At 32.2% G+C, this 19,393-nt stretch overlaps 1 protein-coding gene across 6 annotated transcripts in view; it reads right to left on the bottom strand.

Moving 5' to 3' along the window:
- Nucleotides 1-19,393, bottom strand: part of DYNC2H1 (dynein cytoplasmic 2 heavy chain 1) — a 289,185-nt gene that overhangs the window by 247,741 nt on the left and 22,051 nt on the right. For all 6 annotated transcript variants that reach the window (XM_081063149.1, XM_081063152.1, XM_081063150.1 and 3 more), the window contains exons 14-28: nt 17,128-17,280; nt 16,400-16,498; nt 15,220-15,359; nt 14,908-15,136; nt 13,891-14,018; nt 11,075-11,190; nt 10,246-10,373; nt 6,629-6,778; nt 5,534-5,739; nt 5,065-5,220; nt 4,861-4,975; nt 4,132-4,302; nt 2,739-3,121; nt 934-1,066; nt 723-840 (exon numbers count right to left, since the gene is read on the bottom strand). In XM_081063149.1, the coding sequence (XP_080919275.1) occupies nt 723-840; nt 934-1,066; nt 2,739-3,121; nt 4,132-4,302; nt 4,861-4,975; nt 5,065-5,220; nt 5,534-5,739; nt 6,629-6,778; nt 10,246-10,373; nt 11,075-11,190; nt 13,891-14,018; nt 14,908-15,136; nt 15,220-15,359; nt 16,400-16,498; nt 17,128-17,280 (2,425 nt within the window). The remainder of the gene's footprint in view (nt 1-722; nt 841-933; nt 1,067-2,738; nt 3,122-4,131; nt 4,303-4,860; nt 4,976-5,064; nt 5,221-5,533; nt 5,740-6,628; nt 6,779-10,245; nt 10,374-11,074; nt 11,191-13,890; nt 14,019-14,907; nt 15,137-15,219; nt 15,360-16,399; nt 16,499-17,127; nt 17,281-19,393) is intronic.

The raw sequence follows: 19,393 nt of genomic DNA, 5'->3' as shown, positions 1-19,393 counted from the left end.
TCTGTAGTTTGCTGATCCCCGATTATAAGTGAAGATGATGATAATTTTTAATTTTTTACTTCTTAATTTGAGAAATGTAGCTATTTTCCAACAAATGAAATATTTTAAGAAAAAAATAATCACGATTATTTTTGTAGCAAACCAATTCCATTTGCAATTACCCAATGAAAGTAATTCAATAATATCAAAGCATATAGCACTATTACTCTACACTTTTCACCAATCTTACCTGTTTCCATAAAATAATTATCTGTACACAAATAACTCCTAATTTTACTTCTCCATACCGATCTCTCTTCTGACAATGAATGCTAATTGAGTATCTCTGCTTGGACATCATTCAGGAGACCTTACACTCAATAATGAAGGGGGCATATTCTCCTTCGCTTTCAAGCCTATGCATGGTCTATTCCCTCTCCCTCCCCATTTCTCTTCTAGCTAAGAGCTATACATTCTTCAGATCTCACATTAGAAGTCAACTTCTTCATGATGCCCCAAAACTGAGCTAAATGCGGTCAAAGATGCAATTATAATACCATGTACTTATATCAACCATAGGAATTGTCATATTTGTCAACTTACTCGCTAATCTTCCCAACTGAACTTTAGATTCTTTAAGTGTATGACATGCATTTTATTCAATAGTCTACCTAAGATCCTAACATTATGCCTGGCAGATTGTTGAAACAATAAATATCTGTTGAATAAAAGTTGAATCTTACCAGCAAACAGCTTCTTAAGGTGAGACTGAATCACTGATGGGTTAGTAGACTGGCCCAGTATTTCTAACAAGTCATCATCACCAATAAAATAAAATCTTGGAAAGGCTGAGCGTTTTTCCTAATAAAAATAAAACAAAAAGAATAGCCTTTGTTTTCAAATAATGCTAATTATTATATACTTTATTATATAAAGATTTTTATTAAAACATGCCTCCAAAAATTCATTTAATGATTTCTGACATCTTTGAAGCTGATCAAGTATTGTTAGTAGAGAATTTCTGATTCCCGCATGAGTAGTTAAGGTTGTGACTCTGTTGTCTTTCTTGATGTCAGTCATTATTGATCTACAGAAAAAAAAAAAAAAGCCATTTTCACATCTACTTTACAGTTTTTTGACTAACAAACACTGAGATATTTATTTTTTTCGCCTGCTTAAAACAAACTAGAGGTAACACTATATAACAGCAATACATCATCATGCTTCTAACAAATAATGCTAAAAATTAATATTATTCATTATCATTTTTAACCTCCCACATTACAAATTGTCTTATTTCACTTATTCACTAAATAAATATTAAGTCCTACTTCACGACGATAATGGTCCAATGACAGAAAAAAACATTAAATAATTTCCCAAAATATTTAAATAAAATTATGATAAATGCTAAGAAGAAAAATTACAAAGCATTTTGAAAATGGCTAATAGGGCAACCCCTAATCTATGATTCTTTGAGGAAGTAATTTCAGTTCAGGTCTATATGACGAATAAAAAGAAAAAGTCAATGAGTAGGAAGGAAAAAGTTTCTGGCAAAAACCCTGGAAAGAAGCTTGGTATGTTTGAGAAACTAAAGACTAGAGGCACCAAAGCAAAAAGGAGAGCAGCACATAAAGGTAGAGAAATAGACAAGAAGATCATTCCTTATTCATGGAGCAGTAGGAAACCATTTGCAAATTTTACTTAAAGCAATGAAGGAAAGTAGTGAAGAAACTTCATTTTCAAAAAATGACTGGCTGTTGTATGGAAAACTGAATAGAGAAGACAAGAATCAGTAAGAAGGTTAGGCAGTAGTACAAATTACTGACAACAAAAGTACGTTAGAAGTAGACATATAAAAGATAAATTAAAATATATTAAGTGGGTTAAAATCAACAAAATTTTTTAACAATGGATTTGGAAGGAGAGGGAGATGTCAAAGATATCCATCACATTTCTGCTTTGAGCAATTAGGTAGTACCATTTATAGAGACAGAAATCTGAAAAAGATTTGTGGGAAAAGGGATTGGGGGATAAAGTCACGATTTTACTTCTAACATGTTGATTGAAGATACTTAGCATATTTGGAGCTCAGAAGAGAAATATAGGCTTGATATATAAATTGAGGAGGCATCAGCAAATAGAAGACAGCAGATGTTTAGGGAGGTTAAGATCACCTCGGGAGAAACATAAAGTGAAAAAAGAACCTAAGGCTGAAACCTTGAGAACGTCCGCATCTAAATGCTTTAAGGGGCTGAGGACTAAGAACTAAAGCAGAGCGAGAGAGACCAGGAGAGGGCAGTATCACAGAAGCCAAGGGAAGAGACTTTACACAAAAGAAGAAATGCTCAATTCTATTAAATATTAGTCAGAGATATAGTAAAATAAGGAATGAAAAATGCTCATCAAATTTACAACAGGAAAGTAATTGGTGACTTTAGGAAATATTAAGTATATATTACATACCTATACGTATATATTTATTAGTTTATTAGTATATATTATCATTTATTAGTACATATTATCATATAATATATATATATCATATATATTATAGTAAAAACAGAAACCAGACCAAAATGATTCAAAAAGTAAATTGCTGAATGACTGCAAATAACTTCTCAGAAGGATCCAGTAGAGAAAGAGGTTGAATACCCAGATGATACTAATAATCTAAAAGTAATTAGCTTTTATTAAGGACCTCATAATATGAATAAAAAACTTCCATATGTGTCAATGTCTTTTGTAGTTGTACTGACCTAAAATCTTCATCAACTCTGTTGAAGCGTGTCTGTTCTTTTGGCAATGCTCCACGGCCAAAAATGGGTTCCAAATACACCCACTTTCTCTGAATATGGTTTAAATTCTGTAGGTACTCATCTAATTCTGCAAGTTTTCTTTCCCAAATTGACACTTTATCTTCAAATCCTTTATAATAAGGAGAATCCTTTAAGGATTGAAGAAGGCATCTATTGTCTCCAACTTGATTTACTATATCTTTCCAGTCTTTAATCAGCTTGATAGTTCGACTTTGGCTGTCTTCATAATCAATCAATGTAAATACTGCTCCAACTCCCCAAAGATCAAGCTCACGTAAAGCTTCTCTGATTGTAACTTCACCTTGTGCCCGACTATTTAAATCCTATTTAACACAAAATATCCATATTTATTACTTCAACATTAATTGTCATATAAATAAATTATAAGAAATCTATTTTAAAAGATTATTTTTATCTGGCTTTTCACCATTAGCAAAACATAACCAATGTAAGTGGATATATTTTACATGTAATAAAAAAGAATTACTGGCTAATGTATCAATGGATATCAGATACTAAGTATTTAGGTTCACATGGTCAAGGTATATACAAAGTTCTGCCTTATGCTTTTTACTTCTAAAAAAAAATTCATGCATCCATTACAAAACACAAAACAATCTAACATATTTAAAGTTTTGCAGACCTCAGACATTCTATTGTAACTTAATTGTAAGCTCTGATACATCTAAAGCGGTTAGCAATCCTATGAAGCTATCTTCTATAGCAGTTGTGCTTTATAACCTCATGATTATCTACATATGCTCCAGGATTATCTACAAACAAATATATACATTTTAGATAGGAAACAAAACAATTTGACATCCAGAGTCCTTTTACTTTTACACTGAATGGGCAGAACACAACACAGAAAGTCTGCCACTTATGATAGAATTGTGACAAGTTTTACTTTTACCTGAGACCTTTTCTAAATCTGATTAATAAATTGGTTCTTGGTTTAGCTATCTGGATTTTTGTATCCCTTAGCTTCTGTTTATAATGTATGCCATGATTTTAAATGTATTGTATGTAAAATGATTTGTATTTGTTTACTTTTTGATTAAAGCTGACTCCCTTCTTATAAAGTAAGACATTTTTAATTTTGTATTTTTTTCTCTCAAAAAAGGGATTTATATTGTTTCTATACCCCCATAGACAGTGCTAGACATATTGAAAAGTATTACTAATAAAAGAATGATGTAACAGTGGAACACTGTCACTATTTCAAAGGAAGAAACAAATTTAATGTGAGGTTTATTTAAATAACAAAACACAAAGCAAAACCACATGTTAACAAAGGCTGGACATATGAGGTATTTCTAAAAGTGATTCTTACTTTAAGGTCTGAAGTTTTGGCAACAATTGTATCAGCTACTCTGAGAAGATCACCAAACACTAATTTCTCTAGACTAGTTCCCCTAGGAAGGCCAAGTAGACGAAAAAGGTCAAGCCAGTGATCTGGGGAAAGATGTTCTCCTCTTACATATTTCAAGATAGGAATTGCAATCTGTTAAATGAGAAGAAAAACAAGAAACATGTATATAAGAAGTATACATATGTATACAAGCAAAATGCAAATTATTTACTGTTATGATTGTTAAATATAAAATTTTACTTACTCCATCATCTTACTAACAATCTTGAAATCATATTCTTAAACAGAATGGTATGAAAATTTGTATTAAACATTGCTATGAACACATGCAACTTTCCCTTTGAGCTTAACATATTTAAAACACGACCTAAAATACTTATGTTTATATTTTTATTTTAGGATAGACTTATATCCTAGATATGCCAAACAATTCATATATTAAATTGTGCTAGGAAGTATAAATACTCTGATTTATAACTTTACCATATATTTTTTAGTTCTAATTTCTTTCAAATTGGTAGCAGAAATACCAATGATTTCTATGCTTTATTCTATACTTCCTATTTTTTTTCATGTAATGGAATAATGTAAAAATATATAAACTAAAATTACAGTTCAGTCATTACATAATAAAAGATACATAAAAGTTCCAAATATCATTTTTAAATAGAATAAGTAAAACTATCTTACTTTATATTTGTCAATTTCTGATTGTAATTTCACCGTCATTACTGAATGTTCTTCAACCTTCCTTAATTTGTCATGCCAATTCATCAAAAACTCTTCAAACAGATATGTCTTAGTCCTATAAAATACCAGAAATACACTTTGAAACTTAAACCCCAACAAACATTACCAAACTATAAAAATCTAAATATTGTTTATGAATCTAACCGAAAAGTAATCCAATCTTCATTGGCCATTTCCTGAAATCCTTGCTGAAACTCTTCATAAAGGGCCCAAATTTGTGCACAGCTCTCAATGTCTGTAGAGATGCTATATGCCAAAGAGAAGTTGGGCTCTTCTAGTCCAAAATGATGGCAATCATCACTAGTAAAAAAAATACATATATATTGAAAAAAAATAATAGTAAAATATCATATTTTTAAATAAGAAAAACTGTCAAATATCAGTGTTACTTAAGTGCATTCCGTGTGTGTGTGTGTGTGTGTGTGTGTGTGTTGCACAATGTGTATCTGATAATAGAGGTACACAGTGGGGGATAAAGTCTACCTTACATGAGAATTTTACTTAGGCATGGACTCTTGTAAATTCAGTAATATGCATTTTTCACAAAGGAGTCAAAGTGAACTTGGTAACATATATAAATATATTTTATGTACATGACAAAGAAAAAACATACACCAGCTTTTTTCTTATGACTTCAAGATCATCAAACTCAATTTTTTTCTCTTTTATTGACTTTGCACTTTTATCAAGGGTATTTTGCTGGCCAGTTTCAATAACATCGTCACCAGGCTTTAGTTGGTCCCAACGAGCTTTAAATTTCTCCAATTCTTGGTAATAAATCTGGAGACGTGATTTCACATTTCCTTTCATCACTTCAATCTATAAGCCAATAGAGTTTATATCATTTAGTTCAGAATAAAATCTCTTTATTTTCACATTTTTATTTCCAACATTTGCTATTGAAAGGTGAAAAAGTATCAATACCAACTTTTTTTTTTTAACTTTTATTTATTTTTAAGTGTGTTTTTCCAGGACCCATCAGCTCCGAGTCAAGTAGTTGTTTCAGTCTACTTGTGGAGGGTGCAGCTCACACTGGCCCATGCAGGGATCGAACTGGCACCTGGTGTTACAAGCTTCGCGCTCTAACCAACTGAGCTAACTGTTCGTCCCTCAATACCAACTTTTCAACAGATTGTTTTTAATTATTGATATTAAATGCAATAAAATAATTCAAAAGCATAAAATTAGACCATAAATTTACAATGAGAGATTATCTGCAAACACCATCATTAAGAACTAATTCATCTGACTAAGAGCACCCATCACAACTACCAGAAGGTGATATGATTTTTAAAAAAAAAGTTCAATGACTGCCAGCTGTTCTACCTAAGGGCATTTCCTAGTCTCCTATGCAGCTAAAGGACATAAGACTAAGTTCTTATCAAATGGGATGAGTGCAATAGATATATGAAACTTCCAATTTGTACCCTTAAAAGTTACCACAGATAGTCAGTAAATATATTCATTCATAAGAAAGGCTGAAAATAATGACACATGCATTCTTGAATAGCAGGAAGTGAAGATAAACTATGTGAAATGATCATCATTATATAAAGTGTTCTACTATACACAAGTACTTGGAGGTTAATTTCACCAGCAATATAAAATTCTTATAAACCTAAGCTATAATGGAATAAAGATAAGTAAGAACCCTTAACTGAGAAAAAATTAAGTATCCATTTTAACAAAATGACTAAAAGGTTCTTACCTGATCTTTAATCATAAGTTGGTGACTTTCCATCATCAACTCAAATTTATCCCACTTAGCTTTCAGATTACTAATTGTTTCTAAACCTCTACCTGCCACAGTTCGTAAAAGTCTGTTTTTATCTTCAGCTTCTTGAAATAAGGGCAAAATCTAAAGGGTAACAAAAAGACATTAAAACAACCTATTTTATCAAATTTCTTAAAATTCCATTTATTTTAATTAGTGTTTCATGATTTGCTTCTTAAAAATCAATAGTCTTGCTTTTAAATAATTGTTAAATTCCTGGGTATAAAGTTTCTAATGCTTACTTATTATTTATACAAACTCAACCGAGGCACACTGATATCAGGAGTTAAAAGATAATAAAAATGGTAATATGAGACTAAATGAAACCGTGAATCCATAAAGACAATACTATAGCTGTTCGAAGTTCTTATTATAAATATTCCACCATAAGAAAATGCTAAAGATGCTTCGAAAGGAACTTAAATTAATGAGGACTTAAGAGCACAAGTTAATTAAATTATCTACTTAATAAAGAAGAGAAAGTCATAAAAAAAGGTAGTATGTAAAAAACAGACAGGTGAATAAGTAAAATCAAGCTCCTACATTCAATTTCTACTTGAAATGCAGAGTCATGTATAGTTAGTAATTTTTTCAACAGTCTGGGTGTAGGTCAATAGGTGCTAAAATGCTTGAATTGCTTCTCAGCCTTTGAAAGCACCATAAAACAAGTGTCAGATAAATTAATAAAATATCTGTGTTTCTACTAATCAACAAAGCAATAATAGCCATAGAAAGATTTTTTAGAAATCACCGTGCATACACAATAGACAACAATAACAAAAAAATTTCTTCAAATATATCTCAGTAGCCTGTTGGCAATCCCTGGGCAGGATTAGTTCCATCTGAGAAACAGAGAAAACCGATGTACCAAGAAGCCACACAGTACTATAAAAATCAGTAAGAAAAGAAAAAAAATAGAGTAGGATTCTAATTTCCTACATGCTAATAGAACTTGGGTTAGCCTGTAAACACTTTACAACACTTTCCTAGTTTACCTGCCTCCATTCCTACTCGTTCAAATCCAGATATATACCAACAGGGATACATACCAAAGCAAATTCTATAACATCTTACTGCTAAAAACCCAGGAATAACTCAATATCCACAAAATCAAGCCCAACATCCTTAATGTGGCTCACTGACCTGGCACTTTGTACTGTCTCCTGTCACTTCCTGCCTCTCATGTGGTTCCCAGCATACAACATCTATTTCTCTTAGTTTTTGTGATGATATGCTTCATGCTTCTCTTTCCACCTCATTCTCAGTCTCCTAGGCTAAAACTCTAAATTTTGGAATGTTTAAACCTGGTCCTATCCCCTCTACTCTTTGCTGTCAACCAGATGGTCTTAGCCCAATCCCATGGCTTTAAATATCATAGATATAAAAACGACTTCCAAATTTACACCTCTAGTCTTCACTTTTACTCTAAATTCCATATTCCTCATTCAATTTCCACCTGACATTCATCTCAATCCCCACCACTTCCAATCTCCAAACACTGTCCTTCTCTTATCATCCTCATCTCAGTAAAAAGAAGCTAATATCATTAGCTTTCCAGCTGCTCAAGCCAGAAACCTTAGAGACATGTTTATTTCTATCTCTAAACCCCCTCTAATGAATGCATTCGAAGATCTTCTTGGTTTTAACATTGAAATATATCATTAATTTCTCTCCATCTCTGCTCCCACATGGTACAAGTTTCTATCATCTCTCATCTATCAATTGCAATATCCTACTAACTAGACTTTGCTACTTTTTATTCTCTACTACTACAATCCATTCTCTACAGAGCAGCCAGAGTAATTGCTTCAAAATGTGAAACACATTGTGTCACTCCCCTGCTTAAATACCTCTAAGGACTTAATTATACTTAGAAAAAAGTCCAAACTTCTTATGATGGTGTACAAGTACATTCATAATCTGACCCTTGCACACCTCTCCAATTTCACCTCGTACTACTTTCTTCCTTGAATACTATGGCTTTCTTGATACCGTGTTTCCCCGAAAATAAGACCTAGCTGTACCATCAGCTCTAATGCATCTTTTGAAGCAAAAATTAATCTAAGACCTGGTCTTATATTAATATAAGACCAGGTTAATATAATATGATATAATATAACATAACAAATATATAATATAATATGATATATTATAAAATATATAAAAGAAAATATATAAAATATAATACATAAAATATTATATAAAATAAAATATAAAATACAATATAAAATATAAAATAATATAATATAAAACAAAATAATATAATGCCGGGTCTTATATTAATTTTTGCTCCAAAAGACATATTAGAGCTGATGGTCTGGCAAGGTCTTATTTTCGGGGAAACATAGTAACTAACTTTCCTGACAATATTTACATTTACCTCTTCTTTGAGCACACCAAGTTCTTTCTCTGCCTTAAAATCATTGTATTTGCTATTCATTCTACTTAGAATAATCTGCCCCCAAATCTCTTTCAGATCTCAGTTCAGATGTCATCTCTCCTAGAAGGTCTTCCATGACTACCCACCCTAAGGATCACCTCCCTAGGTGGGCATACTCCTTCTCTTATTTCTCTTGCTCCTCCGTCCTCCCTCTTCCTTTCCTCTCCCCTCCTCCAATACCCACACAAATGTGCATTCCATAAAAACAGAGTATGTTCACAGCTGCAACCCCAACTCTTAGCACAATATCTGGAAATTATCAGGTGATCTATAAATACCTGTCTAGTAAATAAATAAATGAATGCCTCTGTGCTTAGGCTAACTGCCACAGCTCATAATGCCGTTACTTCTTTGGTTAATTCCTAGTAAAGAAGTACAATTTTATTTTATTTGCCTTTAAACTCTCTTTATATCTTTATGCCTATCATATCACTACAAATTTTATAATTCCTCCATGAAAGTATATTATTCAACTCATCTTTAAACTCTTACTAATTTTAAGTTTATCATATAGTAGGGACACATAAAAGTTTGTATTCTGATTTGAATTATTTCTCCTCCTTCCTCCAAACATAACTAAAATTATCCATAATACGTTTTATAAAACTTTTGGCTTGCTTATTCTGTGCTCTAACCTTCTGGATATTGTTTATGAATCTTTACCACTGTTTCACCTTTGTCTCTAATTATGAGCTCTTCCATCATATTTGAGAGAGAGAGAGAGAGAGAGAGAGCGAGAGAGAAAGAGAGAGAGACAGAGAGAGACAGAGAATGAATTTATAATTCAGCTCCAACTTCATACGTTAGCATCCTCAGATTACAACCCTGGAAGTTAACAGCATAATTTTTATTTTAAGTTTAGTCTTATTCTAATATGCCACGTCATAAAATAGACTGCAAATTTTTCTGAAGCCAATAATAAGCATTATTGTTACTGTTTCATTATACCAACATACCATCAAGAGTCCAATCATGAGCTGATAAAATGACCAGATTATATAGACTTCCTTATAATACTGGAATTATATGGTATTTCTAAATAGTCACAAAAAAAAAATACCTAATTTAAACATCTCCAGTACAGTAAAAATAAATTTAAAAATTTACTCACCTCTGGTTTCCGTTCCTGTAGTTTACTATATTGTAAATTTGCATCACCTATCTCTTCCACAGATTGGGGCATAATTGATAAGACTTCCATAGCCTCAGTAACAAATGTATCAATTTCATGTAAATGAGCTGAATAGGTAACATTGAAACATAAGAAATATTATTACCCCAAAATTATTCAGTTACATAATTTCTAAATCAAGGAGTGTTAATCTAATACATTAAACTCTAAATTATCATTTGGTTTCATACAACATAATTTCATAATGTGTAATAAGTAAACAAATTTCTTCTCTGGAAGTTTAGTTGCTTCACATTATACTTAAACATTTTGAGTAAAAAGTTAAAATACACTCATTCTGAGTAAATTTTACTCAAAATTAGGAACATTTTCAGTCTTTTAAATATTATGCTAAAACATCTCAGTTTAAAGGGAAAAAGAAAGTGTAGTGTTTTGGAAAATGGTAGTTATTTGAAGCGATAAGGAGAAACACATAATACCAGAATTACCTACTGTATTACATTCTGAGAAATCAGTAAAATATACAACAAACTGATACTAGCTCAGACTGCAAATAATAAAAATGACTTCATGTTTAGACCTCTTAAGAGTTGAACGTGAACTTTCTTATTTTATTAGTTATCATTTCAAGCACATTATATTCAGAATACTTTCCATATCAGTTTTTATAACTATAACATTGTTTTGTACACCTGAAACTAATAATACATATATTAATCATTATTGTAATTCATATTTCATAACTATCAAAGTACATGCATTTCTATATACAATTAAGTAAAAATAAAAATTAAAAATGTATATTTACCCTGGATGGACTTCTTCAAAGAAAAAACAAGCATATCAAATAATTTCTGGATGAGATCATCAATCATAGTCTTCACAGGGCTACAATTAATATTTAAACAATCTACCTTGACAGCACTGAAAAATGCCAATGGACAATTTTGACATAAAAAGACTAATTAGAAGAAAATAGTATCATTATAACATCGTGATTTTGTGTAATATATTTCAAAATTTAACTCAAAACTATTACTGTGATCTTTAAGCACATTTAGATTTAATTTAGCAAAAATGCCTTACCCATACTATGTTTAATGATAAAACTTTTCATCAAACAATGATTTTGTTATAAATATTGCAATTGTTAACATCTATTGCATGAGTTTACCAAAAAAGGCAGCAATTATGAATTGCTGAAGTATCAACATGAATATATATAAATATTTACGAGTTTTACTTGTCACAGCATATAATTTTTAAAATATTTACAAAGCAAATTTATCCTGCAGTCAAAGTACAAACAATAAGGATAAGGATAAGAAAATAAAAATAGAAAGTGAATATAGATTAAGGTACTAAGAAAATAAAACAATAAGATACTATTTTATACCTAACAAATTGACAATTTTAATGAATTATTCATTCATATCTTCAATCATGTAGACAAAGAGAACTCTCAGACTGTTGGTAGGAGTATAAAATAATGCAACTTTTGTGAAGAGCAATTTGCCAATACGTGTCAAATAATTTTAAAATAGGCATATCCTTTGTCTTAATAACTTCACCTTCAGAATTTATCCTAAGGAAATTTTCAGGGCAGACTCCAAGATTATACACAACTATCTTCATCAAAGTATCAATTAAAATAGTGAAAAACTAGAAACAAGCTAAATGCAGGAGTGGCTAAATAAATTATTGTATATCTATACAATTAAAAATCATGTTTTTGAGGACTAGGTAATAACATGGCAAAATATTAATTGAAATAGTGTTAACTAAAAATAGCCAGCATATGATATGATCCAAGTATATGTACAAATGTGTCCAAAACATCAAATCTTATCAGCAATTGCCATTGTACTTTTCTGTATTTTAAAAAATCCTCATTCCTCATCTGCCTCTACAAACAAGATCTCTCAATACCTCATATTTCCTCCACCCCATTTTGTGTACCAACAAATTAATTGTTACTGGTCTTCTGGATGATGACCAACTAACCTCTCTTCCTCTAATCACTCATTCAGCCATACAAGTCATTATTTCCAAATTAATATTCCTAATGTACAGCTTTGATACTAACACACTTCTGTTTAGAAACCTTCAACAGCAAACCATTCTGACATGAATAAAATCAAAATTCCCTAATTTAGAATGTGAGACTCTCCCAAATCTATACCTACCTACCCCTTTCCAGAAGAATCTCCTCTAGTCTCTAATAAAACATTAACTCTAATCAAATTTTCAATCAACCAACTACTTGTTTTCAGCATACAAATCCCTCTCCTGAGAAGCTCTGCTTTAACCTCCAATTCTTATTTCTACTTGTCAAAATCCTAGTCCAAGAATTTCTATCTTAACAAAACATTCCCTGATTTTCATGCAATAAATGGATGGGATATCATCATCTTGTAAATCTCCATAGCCTAGTTCAATCTCTAACATGGAATATAGACTATTCTAACTGATATCGATAACAACTAATAACCACTAACATTTATATTGAGAACTTATCCTGTGTCAGTAATTTACACGAAAATTACTCACTTAATCCTCAAAACATTATGAGATAAATACCATAGTTGCAACTACTTTTTTTTAAACTTTTATTAATTTTCAGTGTGTTTTTCCAGGACCCATCAGCTCCAAGTCAAGTAGTTTCTTCAAGCTGGTTGTGTAGGGTGCAGCTCACAGTGGCCCATGTGGGGATCGAACTGGCAACCTTGTTGTTAACAGCATGGTGCTCTAACCAACTGAGCTAACCGGCTGCCCCTATAGTTGTAACTATTTTAAAGCTGAGGAAATTGAGGTTCACAGAGTCTACCTCAACTGACTGTCAAAGTCATGCAGCTGGTAAGAGCCATCTCACTCCAGAATCTACTCCCTTAACCCCTGTATGTACTTGACTTAATTATGAAATATACTTGACTTATTGTACTACCAGAGAGCAAGTAACTTGATCTCAGATACTGTGTCTTTGTCATCTTCATACTCCCATAGAACAAGTTTATATATATTACAAATGCTCACCAAATATTTATTGAAAGAATCAACAAATGAATTAATAAAAGTGATATTATCCTTTATAAATATATGCACAATTAAACAAGGCCTTTCATCGAGCTTATTAAAAAGAGTGGTTCCAGTTACACGAATTTCAGGTAGTGAGGGGAATATATTCTCAAGTATCTAGGTTGTGAGAAGCCCCTCAGAGGGTTTCCTCCACATTTAGGGCAACACTAGATGCAGCACTGTGTTGTGTGCCTCCCGGGGCAGTCTGAAAGTCAAATCTCATTACTTTTATATCCTAGTATGCTCTCAGCAGTCGCTTACCATTCTTAAACTGTGCCTATGCATATCATATATTAGATCCTCATGCCACATCTGGATAGAAGCCTCTTCCCTCATTCTAGTCATCCAACTAGGTTCAGCCAACAGAGCCTCTAGAAGGGAAACTTCTAGCCTCAACAATGCTCTACTCAGATGATACTCAAGTGCCATACCTGAGCTCTAGAGGACGTACAAACTAACCTGATTCAATGTTACTAAGTGAAGAGTACCCTTACTATCCACAGCAAAACTGTTAGGGTACATAAGTACTACTACTTTAACTTCTAATACCTTGGAAGTCGTTCTACTTCTTTTCCCTTTATTTTCAGTGCTTTAAAATTTTTCTCCCAATCATGAACGGTAGAAAGATGCTTTTCCACTAGAGCTTCCATATCAACTTGCCCAATTACAATCCATTCCTAGTCAAAGAATAAAAAATATTATTAAATTAATATTTTAAAGATTAGGGTCCAATTATTAATAAATATTAATATTAGTGTCCAACCAATAAAAATGGGCAAACATTATTGCATTTAAGTTAATTTCAATGTAAGTATATGAATATAATCATTACTGTGTCGTCTAAAGAATAGAAAAAATTATTTACATTAAAATACAGTGATCATAAAAGCTTTTTGAAGAGACTGAAAAAACCCTTTCTTTAGATTCTCTTCTCAAATTTGATGTACGCAAAGATAGAATCACTTCTTTAAAGCCAAGAGCCACTACAGGCTACAAATCTGAAAGTTTCCAGACTCAATTGATTCTAGAAATCTAAAATGCAGAAGCATTGTAGTGGCAGTTAAGAAACTGGTCGAAGTCTCAGTCATAGTCTCAGGATCAATATAAATGAGCAATGAATGCAATTAGAGTTTATCTCTGGAGTCAGTTAGTAATGATGCACTTAAGCAAAAGTAAGATGTTAAATCATCTCGATTTCATTAACTTTGAAGGCTTCCCTCCAAGGATTCCTCTTGCTCCAAAGAATGAAGAACAAGATATACTTTCCTGAAAGGAATTAAAATTGACACAACAATGTCACATTCCAAGTTGCCAAAAAAATTTTTAAAAGCTAGTTTCTCAATTTTCATATAGTCAAAGACAAAAAATAGATTTGTAATGTAACTTTTCTTTATCATCTGTGGCCTAAATCTAGCTTGTATAACAATCCTCAACTCTGGCTCTCTGGTTTGCCATATTTTTCTTTTATGCCATACAAGATAAACTATTGCTTTGTACATTTAATACTAATTCAATCAATCACACGAAATAGTATAATAGAAAGATGGAAAACTATATGTGCCATACCTTATGTTGGTGTAAAACAGCTGACAATCTTCTAAAGAGATCTTCTGCTTTGCTGTAAATAGTCAGAAACCCACTTGCATTTCTATCAATCATAATAGAAAAAATAGATTCATCTCCTGCCTCACCCACTCCCTTAAACTGATTAGGAATGCCGATGAATCTCTTCATTTCTCTGTAATATTTAGCCCGAATTTCTTCAAAAGGAGGCCTGAATTGTAACCGTCCTTGTCTGAAAGTAAAGAAGTAACTTTAAAATATAAATTATTAGAAAATTATAGATTGAAAATTAAACTGAGTTGCAAAAACTCTTACTTGTACATTAAGTCAATATTTATTTCTGGCAGATTCTCATTAAGTGCTTCTAAGCCCATCTGATATTGATGTTCCAGAGCTTTGTACAGTTGATGATTCCAGTGCTGTTTCCACGCATGCATGTCACTTGCTTGGAATCCCTAATGTGTTATATTCACATTTTTATTTAAAATTAGGTAGTAGAATGGGTTTTCATTTAATGCTTTCATATCACATACAGCAAAATTATAAGCAATAAAAAAACTTATACTAAATGTCTTAAGACGTGCAACTCCTTAATTGCTACTTGGTATGAGAGTTTATATAATAGAGTCAAATACGAAAATCTCTAATTTTCATGTTTCTAAATAGAATACAAAAAGATCAGTAGAATTTTTTAAATCAAGTTAATACGAAATAGATTTTATATTTGGATTTTATTTTATGATAACAGTAACAGGAACAATTTTTTGTGAACTTTTTAGTCCTTTTACAAAAATCCCCATCAAGTACAATTTCCCAGTCCCTAAATAATCCATTACACATTTAAAAACATGTTAAATTTAAAATATTAAAATGTTCAGTATAGTTTATATACTCTTTTGCTTCCATATATCCATAAATGTATGAATTCTAATACTTTAATTTTTGCTTTTTTTTAAGTTCTAAGAACTGAAAAATATATGTAAATGTGTAAGAGACCTAACTCATATTCAACGAAAATCCCATCACCACCTATTATGTAGCAGGCTTTGTGCTAGCCACTTTTGTAGGCATCATTTCACATCAAAGTGTGCATAGAACTGAAATTTTGCCCCCCAAAAGAAAAACATTCTGAAATGGTTATTTTAATCATGAGGCTTCTACCTAAAACTTAATTTTGTGTTCTACATATGTCACAATCACCTAAAAAAAAACTAACAAATGATAGATATTTAAGCACCAAGAGAGAAAAAACTACAAACTCTGAATTGAGGGGTTTGGCATTCTGAAAGACAAATAGAAACTTTTTATATATTTAAGTATAAATGTATTGTTAATTTATGGTCTTGATGCATAATTCAGTCAAATTCTAAATTTATTAGGAATTCATTAATAAAGATTTACAAAGAACCCTGATGAACTTTTCATAGATTCATACATTCACATTCTGAAAAGATCGTATTTCAAAATGTAGACACAAAGTAAAACACATTTCTACCTGTGCCTCTACACTTGCTAAGCCAGTTCTTAATTCTTGTAATCCATCTTTCCAACGCTGTTGCTGCCGAAGCAGATCAATATTCATAAGAGTTACCACCTGTTAAAAATAAGAGCATAATAGTCTCAAAGTATTACCTTAAAAATGGTAACTTTTCAGTGGAAACAAGGAGACAGACACCAACTTAACCAAGTGATCAAGGTTAACTCAACCTCAAATAAGATATATCAACGCCTGATCAAATGTACTGATCAAATAAACATCATTTCTGTGTTATTCTTGCCAAAATTGCATAACCCTAATTTAATCATGAGAAATATATAACCCAAATTGAGAGAGATTCCAGAAAATAACTGACCAGTACTCATCAAAAGTTTCAAGGTCCTGAAAAACAAGGAAAGACTGTGGAAGAAGAGATTACTGAGTCTCAACAACTAAAGGCAAAGAAGGATCCTGGACTGGATCCTTGGGAAAAAAAGGACATTAGTGGGGAAGTTGTAAAATTGAAAAACGGTCTATTGCCTAGCATTGATAACTGTACTATGGTTACTCGTATGTAAGTTGTTAACAACAGGGGAAGCTGAGTGAAGGGTAAATATGAACTCTGTTCTATTTTTGCAATTTAAGGCCCAAATTATTTCCAAATAAGAAGTTATTTAAAATTATGTCTTAATTACTTTATAAATAATATTATTCACAGCTTATTCAATTTTATAAATAAAGTATACCTTTTCACAAAATGTAGTATGCCATTTTCTCAGTTTTCTATTTTCAGTAGCAAGTCGTTCAGCAGCATTTTGGAGTTTTTGAATGTAGCCCTCTAATTCTTTAGGATTATCCCAAGTAATTTGTGACTTTTCCCCACTTCCTGCTTTTGAATTCTATGGTAGAATAAATGACATTTAGTATTTAAATGTATTTCTTTTTTCCAAAATATTCCATATTCTGCATCACAAGTCCAATCATCCCTAACACCAACCTGCAATAAAAAGAGCATATAATAATTTTTCCATTTTATAAATGACAAGGCAATCTGGCCAAGATTGAGTAGCCCCATTCCTTTCAGATTCTCTGACAAGTAAAAATCCCGTACATAACATAACAAATAAGCATTGGAAGAGTGAAAGGTAGCAATAAGAAGACAGACAGCCCACAACCCTTGGGAATGGAGGAACAAGGCACCTGGTTCTCCTTATTGTCTCCCACACATCCAGGACAGAGCACTGGAGAACTTGGGACTACCCACAGGGACAAGAAGCCTATTCCCTCTAGCCCAAGGACTAGGAAAACAGGGGCCTAACAACCATTCTAGCAATGCACACACAGCTCTAGTCACCACGAATAGAAAAACAACTCCTCTCTGAAATTTTAGTGGGGCCAAGCTGATTTTCCATCGCCTGATTGGCAAAAGCAGGCAGTACTCTAACTCCACTGCCAAGGTAATGTTGGCAGGGCTGAACTACCCTCTTCTTGTGAGTTTCTTAAATCATATTTGATGACTGAAGCAAAAACTGTAACACCATCTGATGTGGTGCTCTACCTACGTAAAGGAAATACTTAAGACACATGAAAGAGTGGTGAGACACATGTAAAGAGCTACCGGTATACTTCACTTGAAGAATAAGGCATAGCAAGTTGCTGGAATACAGTAGACCCTCAATTAGCTGATAAGTCAATCACCCTAAGTAATTCTATAAAATACTCTGTCAATCAGTTTAAAAGCATTTACTGATAATTACTACATACAACTTACTGTTGTATTGTTTAAGGGTATAAAAATAGGGTCCCTGCCTTCCAATATTCTACAATATAGTCCGTGTCCAGAGAATTGTAGAGAACCTTAGTGTCCTCTCTCCCTCTATCTTAGCTTTTTATCCACTACTATGTCTAATTCAACATGTTAAATATAATTATTAAACTCTCACAACACAATTTCTCAAAATGTTTCCTCTTCAGAAATATCAAAGTATTATTTTGAATACATTAGAAAAGGCTCTAAAGGTTTACAATGAAAACATAATTTATATATTAGGTGAAAAGGTCAAAATAAGAAAGTATGATCCCATTTCCGAAAGTACACTTATAAATATGCATAGAAAACAGTTTAAATGGCCTGTTAAGAATGGTCATCTCTTGGTGGTACAATTATAAGACCTTTTTTCTTTTTATTTACCTTTATTTTTGAATCTTTCCATTACAATAAACTCGTATTGAGCTTAGGCAATAGGAAAAAAAATGTCTTTAATAATATCTGCAAGTCTTTTATAGGTTTCATATAACTTTATATAGAGATTTCATGTAGATTTATATAAACTTCTAGTTGATTTTAAGCCTGAGAACTAGTACGCAGGAAAGAGTGAACATAGCAAGTCTGACTGTTATCCCTCAAAAGATCTGCTTAAAAGACGGGATATCAGTGGGCATCTGGGGACTTGGAGTTTGGGAGGCTTCCCACTCCCTAACTTTTAAGAATGGTTGACTGTACCTAAACAATATAGTATATGTTGCACACGTGATTTTCTTCGGGGAACATGGAATTTTGATACCTACGAAGCTGAAAATTCCTACCAGCCCCCAATAAAAACCTGGGCACTAAGTTGGTAATGACCTTCCCTAGTAAGACAGTATTTCACTGTGTTACAACTTATTGCTAGGGGTATTAAAAATGCCCTGTATGACTCCACTGGGAAAGGACTCAAAATCTCGCACCTGGTTGTGCCAGGTATTCACCCCATGCACTTTCCCCTTTGCTGATGTTGCTTTGCGTCCTCTCGCTGCAGCAAGTCATTGCTGTGAGGACAACTACATCAAGTCCTGTGAGTCCAACAAGGAAATCACAGAATCTGGGGGCAGTCTTGAGGACCCTGACACAATTAGTTATTTACTTTTAAATAAAAGAGTATATGCCTCTTCTACATAATTTCCCAAATATTTCATGTTTATGAAGACTAAAAATGTAGATTTCAAAAAGTTAGCAGTCACATAATGACATAC

The sequence above is a fragment of the Rhinolophus hipposideros genome (genome assembly GCF_964194185.1).
Source record: "Rhinolophus hipposideros genome assembly, chromosome: 10".
NCBI classification, from domain to species: domain Eukaryota; kingdom Metazoa; phylum Chordata; class Mammalia; order Chiroptera; family Rhinolophidae; genus Rhinolophus; species Rhinolophus hipposideros.
Note: the sequence above shows the minus strand (reverse complement) of the source record. Positions and strands in the feature narration are given on the sequence as shown.